Below are 7,500 nucleotides of genomic sequence, written 5' to 3'. Positions count from 1 at the left end.
AAGATTTGAAAAAGTTTGGGGCGCCCTTAGCTCAGTTGGTAGGGCGTCCCCCCCATGTGCCTCGGCCAGCAGCGGACCCGGGTTCGATTCCAGCCCGCGGTCGTTCTCTGCATGTCACTCCCCTCTCTGCCCCATTTCACCTCTGTCTCTCTGCACTATCAAATAAAGCATAAAAATGCCCAAAAAATATCTTAAAAAAAAATGTAAAAAAAAAGATTTGAAAAAGTGTAAAGCGTGTGTTGAAAAAGTAACTATGCTAGAGCCCAGGGTCTGTATTAACGCTTTACTTGTTTTTCAGCTCACACACAGTATGTGACAGGTAGCAGATCATGAGGAGATATTCACTGATTTTGACAGAAATTGATTTTGACAACAACCGCTCTCCAGAATCAATGACTATAGAGGTGAAACTCGAAAAATTAGAATATCGTGCAAAAGTTCATTTATTTAATTAATTCAACTTAAAAGGTGAAACTAAAATATTATATAGGCTCATTACATGCAAAGTGAGATATTTCAAGCCTTCATTTATTATAATTGTATCTATTATGGCTTACAGCTTATGAAAACCCCACATTCAAAATCTCTGAAAATGTTAATATTACATAAAAATCAATAAAAAAGGGATTTTAAATACAGAAATGTCGGCCCTATATAAAGTATAATCATCCATATTTACTAATTACTTGGTTTGGGCCCCTTTCGCATGAATTCTTGCCTCAATTCCAATTCATTTTACATGATATTCTAATAATATGAGGATCACCTGTACATACTCCTAAACAGTGTTCTCAGTATAAACATGCCATGTAGCTGCAGTGTGTGTGTTGATGAACAGTAAACTTATCATGTAAACTAAACTCATCTGTTTTTCTGTCTCACAGATAAAAACCTAATGCAGAAGCCAGTGCTCGGGAGTGGCACCTCTAAAGGTAAACAAACATTTGATGTGCTTCTAGATAGACAGACAGACAGACAGACAGACAGACAGACAGACAGACAGATAACCTCTCTCTCTTTCCCCCCCGTTAGACGCATGTCTCCTGGCTCAGGATCCCGGCTCCTGTCAGGACTACAGCATGATGTGGTTCTACGACACGACGCAGAACGAATGCTCTCGCTTCTGGTACGGAGGCTGCAACGGAAACGGCAACCGCTTCAAAACGCAGGAAGACTGTGAGAACCTGTGTGTCTCTCTGTGAAGGCAGACAGACAGACAGACAGACAGACAGACAAGATAGATAGATAACCCCTCCCTCACAGCTGTGGGCATGTATCTAAAAGAAAAGAAAAAATCTAAAAAAAAAAAAAAGTGAATATTGATGAAAAGTTATTTTGATTCAAGTGGTGAAACTTTCATACATTCTAGATGTATTACAAAATGAAGTGATATGAAATCTAGAATTAACATTTTGAAAAGTAGACATTTCTGTTTTGTAAGATCATTTTTCTGACTTGACTGGTTTTAGATCATTTTCTAATATTTTGAGATAGTGGAGATTTTTTTATTCCATGAGATGTAAGCCGTAATCATGAAAATTAAAACAAAAGAAAGGCCTGTGTGTGTGTGTGTGTGTGTGTGTGTGTGTGTGTGTGTGTGCGCGTGTGTGTGTGTGTGTGTGTGTGTGTGCGTGTGTGTGTGCGTGTGTGTGTGCGCGTGTGGCCTGAAATATTTCACTTTGTGTAATGAATCTAGAATCTATGAAAGTGTCACTGTTTTGAATGGACTTTTCAATGATATTCTAAGTTTTTTAGATGCACCTGTTAACATGTATCGGCAAAATGTTACACAGACACATGTATGTTGGAGGAAGAATACAAGAGGCGAATTTATGGCTAATTTAAAAACATTTTGCAATAGAAAACTTTCTCTAGCGTTGGAAATTGCTTAAAGCTACAGTGTAACTTTTTTCATATAAGTGAATGTCGGTTCAAGCCATCGCCAAAATGAGTTGACACAAAGTTGATTAAGCCTATTATCAGTTCCACAAAACTCTCTCTGTATTTCTCAGTATGGCAGCGTTTACATACTGTCACTGGTGCAGGAGCTCAGAAAAATCCCCAAGAAGAGCCCAAGAAATGTTTCAGTTGTTGATTCTACTGCTAAGAAAAAAACCTGGACGTACAGCAGAAGGTATAAAATCCATGTGCCATCACTGAAGGCTTTACCTCAAGTAGATGCACCGACAGACAGTTTTGTTGTAATTACTCTGAATTCCTCAAGGGGGGCGACAGAAGTTACGCACTATAGCTTTACCACTTTTTCCAGGTTATTTTAGTCCATGTCAGGTGCTATTTTGAGTTGCTGATGTAAACACATTTTTCGAGACTTATAAATGAATGTTTTGTAGGAATCACGTGTATGTTTTGATTTATGTAAGTTAACTTCACACCGCATTGCAACCATAACTGATCACTGATTTTTTAATACACTACAAGGCCATTTCCACACACATGTTTTACATTTGGAAAATAAAACAAAAAGGGTCTGCTCTGCAAGACTGTTTAACTTTGCCAAAATACCACTGACATGACCCTTAGCTCTAGTATTACAAGGAACTGTCACACACACACACACACACACACACACTGTCACAGTCTCACACACACACACAGTCACACAGACCGTCACAGTCTCACACACACTGTCACACAGACACAGGTACACGCACACACAGAGACACACACACACAGTCACACAAACGCAACGTCACAGACAAACACAAACACAGTCACACACAGTCACAGACACACACACACCGTCACACACATGCAGGGGAAAATATCTGAGTCTTACTTTCAGAGTTTTACTTTTCAATCGATTATGAAGATGTTTTAACTCGACACTGTTGAAAGTTGAGAATGTTAGAAAAAGGCCTGCTGTCTGTCAAACACATAAGCCATGTCTGTACATTGTCTTGATTTATTACACACACACACACAGTCTCACACACACAGTCTAGCACACACACACACACACACACACACACACACACACACACACACTCTAAGTCTTGCATACAGTCTCTCTCACACAGTCACACACACACACACAGTCTCTCTCTCACACACAGTCGCACACACACTCTCACGCACACACACACTCTCACGCACAGACACACACACGCAGTCTCACGCACACAGTCACACACACACATAAACCAGTCCCAGTTTGAGCCTTAGAAGGTCTGAAACATCTCTAAGGTTCCAGCCTGTGGTTCATCAAACCGACAGTTGGTGCTTCATGTAAAAAAACAAAACAATAATAAAGAATTTAAGAAAACCTCAAAATTCCTGCTGGAGTCTTTGTTTGTTTTAAATGCGTCTGTCTGTCTGTCCGTGTATCTATCCATCTATACCCATCTATCTATCTGTCTATCTATCTATCTATCTGTCTATCTATCTATCTATCAATCTGTCTATCTATCTATCTATCTATATATCTATCCATCTATCCGTCTATCTATCTATCTGTCTATCTATCTATCTATCTATTTTTGGGGGAATTTTTGGGTTTTTCTAAAGGTTTGAGGCCAATATCTGCCACGTGTCACCCGAGGGACCATTGTGTGACAGCTCTGTCTGTCTATCAATCTATCTATCTATCTATCTATCTATCTATCTATCTATCTATATATCTATCTATCTATCTATCTATCTATCTATCTATCTATCTATCTATCTATCTATCTATCTATCTATCTATCTATCTATCTATCTATCTATCTATCTATCTATCTCTAATCAATTCCCATCTCACCTGGAGTTAAAGGTGATTCTGGAGAACGCTTGTTGTCAAAATCACTTTGTCAAAATCAGTGAATATCTCCTCACGATCCACGACCATTCCATACTGTGTGTTCTCTGAAAAACGAATCTGGTGTTAATACGCAGCCCGGGCTCTGTAAACTGGTTTGTGAGCAAAGGGGACAGTGGGGCGACTGTGGCTCAGTTGGTAGAGCGGGTCGGCCGATGATCAAAGGGTTGGAGGTTCGATCCCTGCCCTGCCACCTGTGTCATGGTTGTTGTGTCCTTGGGCAAGACACTTCACCCACCTTGCCTCGTGTGAATGTCGATAGTTAGCCTGCTATCGATGTATGAATGTGTGTGTGAATGGTAACGTGGGAAAGGAAAACAGGTCTCCCTTGCAAAAGAGTCTCCGGTCTCAATGGGATTTACCTGTATAAATAAAGGTTAAAAAAAAAAAGAAGAGGGGCCCACCTTAGCTACCAAAACACCAGTTTACAGAGCCTAGGCTGTGTATTAACACTGGATTTCTTTTCAGCGCACACACACACAGGTAGCGGATCGTGAGGAGATTTTGTATTTTAATCAGACAAACAAACCCGCATGAGGAAAATGATTTTATTCAACAGATCGACAAACAGTGAAATGCAGACTTTATATTACTCAACATTTAAAATAACTTATGTACAGAGAAATACAGAGAAAAACAATTATTGTATTTTGGGGCATGAAAAAAAAAAATAATGACCATGTCTCGCCATAGAAACACATGATTAATTAGGATCTTAAAGGTGTTCTGAGGAACTTTCAGTGTGTGTTAATTCTAGCGCCCCCCTTTGGACAAAAGCGGTAGTGTTTTTACCACGCCAGCTGTTGTTCCTGGGTGAGCGTATACCCCATGACAAAGGCATTAAGAAGAACTATATAAAAATAGCATTCTTTCACACTGATGGTCTCGTTTGCTGTTACATGTAATGTATGATCATCAGAGGAAAAATGAGACTGTTTCAGAAATATTTAAAAGTTCCTTGTAGCGCCTTTAATGAGACTTTTCAGAAATTTTCTTAATCATAGAACGAATAAACATGAAAAAAGGACATACATGAGATTTCTTGAAATGTGTAAATAAATCGTGTAGCTTTTCAATGTATTGCTGTGATTAATATGAAGATGTTAATGTACTTGTATTACACATTAAGTTTGGATTTAACTTTCCCAATAACAAGATTTTGGAACTAAAAAAACTGGCAGGTGTCTGAGAAAATGGGATAAATTCAGTCATTTGTGCAAAACTAGAAGAAAATACTAATTTATCCAAGTTGGCTCAACAGTTACTTTTTTGAAATTCTTAGTATGTAGAAGTAAGAACTCAAAACTTGACGTGACATTACATTTGAATGACAAGTTATCTAAAAAAAAAAAAAGATTGGTTGCGTTCCGAATCTCATACTCTTTCTTTTTTCTATTCTACATACTACATCCGACGATAAAAAGAATCTAGTTAGGATGCAGTAGGCATACTATTGGGACATACTTTTCTCTCTTATTTCATCATAACATTGCACCTTGATCTTGCCTCTTGCTTTTATATCCGTTGCATCCCCGTTTGTTTTCATATGGAGGCTTCGTCGATGTGACGTCACTTCACGTGCGTACTGGATTGTGGGTCAGAATCGCCCAAATAGGATGCACTTTTCAACACTAACAATCTTGGCCGCATGAAGTAGGACATCCGGGTACTTCTAACCATCCTAAATCTGGCCACAAGAATCGGGACATCCTAAATCTTTTTTCTACCATACTATATAGTAGAAAGTATGCGATTCGGAACGCAACCATAGATTGTAGGCAGTTTTACTTTTAGCCTCAAAACTCCAACATATAGTGCAGACAGTTTAGATTTTTACAATGAGAACACACCTTTGAAATTCTTTGAATGACAGTCTAAGTTAACTTGATGTATTTCTGAACATTTATTTTCAATCAGATTATTAGTCGGCTAAATTGATTTTGTTCTGTTTGAGACTTCCAACATATATTGACTAGTTTGACTATTTCAGACTTGTTTTCCAGGGGCAAATGTAACAATCAAAATATAACATTGGTGTGTGTGTCTATAAAGTAGTCCTCACTTCCAGACTTTGACTATGCCATCTCTGTACAGAGTGTGTGTGTGTGTGTGTGTGTGTCCTGTGCGTGTGTCTCCCTCTCCTATGTGTGTCCTGTGCCCTCTCCTGTGTCTGTCTGTCTGTCTGTCTGTCTGTCTGTCTGTCTGTCTGTCTGTCTGTCTGTCTGTCTGTGTGTGTGTGTGTGTCTGTGTGTGTCCCTCTCCTGTGTGTGTGTGTGTGTGTGTGTGTGTGTGTGTGTGTGTGTGTGTCCTGTGCCCTCTCCTGTGTCTGTCTGTCTGTCTGTCTGTCTGTCTGTCTGTCTGTCTGTCTGTCTGTCTGTGTGTGTGTGTGTGTCTGTGTGTGTCCCTCTCCTGTGTGTGTGTGTGTGTGTGTGTGTGTGTGTGTGTGTGTGTGTGTGTGTCTCTGTGTGTGTCCCTCTCCTGTGTGTGTGTGTGTGTGTGTGTGTGTGTGTGTGTGTGTGTGTGTGTGTGTGTGTGTGTGTGTGTGTGTGTGTGTGTGTGTGTGTGTCTGTCTGTCTGTCTCAATGTGTGTGTGTATAAATCAGTCTTCACTTCCAGACCTTGACGATCCCGTCCCTTGATGACGTCACTATGAAGCCCTGTGTGGTTTGGAACGTGGCGATGTCAGTGATGATGTCATGATGACCAACAGGAAGTGACTCGGGCCCTCGGCGAGGAGAGTCTTCAACCACTCCACTCTTCTGTTTACTGTGGATCTCCTGGGTGGGTGGACAGACAGACAGGGGGGAAGATGGTTAAGTGTGTGTGTGTGTGTGGAGGGAGGGGGTGGGAGGGGGGGGTGAGTGTGTGTGTGTGTGTGTGTGTGAGTGACTGAGTGACTGAGTGAGTGTCTGTCTGTCTCTCTCTCAGTCTGTCTGTCTCTCTCTCTGTGTCTGTCTGTCTGTCTGTCTCTCTCTCTCCTGTCTGCCTCTCTGTCTGTCTGCCTCTCTGTCTGTCTGTCTGTCTGTCTGTCTGTCTGTCTGTCTGTCTGCCTCTCTGTCTGTCTGTCTCTCTCTCTCTCCCTCCTGTCTGTCTGTCTGTCTGTCTGTCTGTCTGTCTGTCCCTCTCCTGTCTGCCTCTCTGTCTGTCTGTCTGTGTGTCTGTCTGTCTGCCTCTCTCTCTGTCTGTCTGTCTGTACTAACCTGGACCACCTCTGTTCCTTCTATGATCTTCCTGCTGTACATGACAGAGGGACAGTGCAGAGAGTCGTTGGCGCCTCCGGCAACGATGTACGATCTCTCCGGATACGCCAAGTCCCAGAATCTACAAATAAAACACATTTAGCATTTAAAGACCTACTTCACCGGTGGAAATATGAAGGTGTATTGAACTCTGAGATCCTATGTAGTATAAAGCTGCAAACATTTTAGAAATCGGTTCATCCTAGCCTGAGAATAGGCAGAAAGAGTGTTTTATGGTCTCACTGGTATGACATCACACATGGTAAAATGTAGGGTTAGGATTAACAGGACAGCTGGGCCAAGCACTAACATCAACTAAACTTTCCATAATCATTCTTAGCACTATTCTGAAGGTTATTACAGAAGGATTTGTTCATATGTTGTTAATTGTCTGATTTATGAGACATTTTGTTCTTAAAAAACATGATAAAAATGCATTTCTAA

At 40.7% G+C, this 7,500-nt stretch overlaps 2 protein-coding genes across 2 annotated transcripts in view; one reads left to right on the top strand and one right to left on the bottom strand.

Moving 5' to 3' along the window:
* The window catches only part of col6a4a (collagen, type VI, alpha 4a), a 69,907-nt gene extending 66,625 nt beyond the window's left edge, over positions 1-3,282 (top strand). The window contains exons 43-44 of the mRNA XM_080053378.1: positions 885-932; positions 1,033-3,282. Coding sequence (XP_079909504.1) covers positions 885-932; positions 1,033-1,202 — 218 coding nt within the window. The 3' untranslated portion in view covers positions 1,203-3,282. The remainder of the gene's footprint in view (positions 1-884; positions 933-1,032) is intronic.
* Positions 3,283-4,349: 1,067 nt separating this feature from the next.
* pik3r4 (phosphoinositide-3-kinase, regulatory subunit 4) overlaps positions 4,350-7,500 on the bottom strand; it is a 39,908-nt gene continuing 36,757 nt past the window's right edge. Inside the window, 2 exon segments of the mRNA XM_080053377.1 lie at positions 4,350-6,594; positions 7,018-7,138. Of these exon segments, the coding sequence (XP_079909503.1) occupies positions 6,424-6,594; positions 7,018-7,138 (292 nt within the window). The 3' untranslated portion in view covers positions 4,350-6,423.

The sequence above is a fragment of the Ammodytes marinus genome (genome assembly GCF_949987685.1).
Source record: "Ammodytes marinus genome assembly, chromosome: 25".
Classification (NCBI taxonomy): domain Eukaryota; kingdom Metazoa; phylum Chordata; class Actinopteri; order Uranoscopiformes; family Ammodytidae; genus Ammodytes; species Ammodytes marinus.
This window is presented reverse-complemented; position numbering and strand designations above follow the sequence as displayed.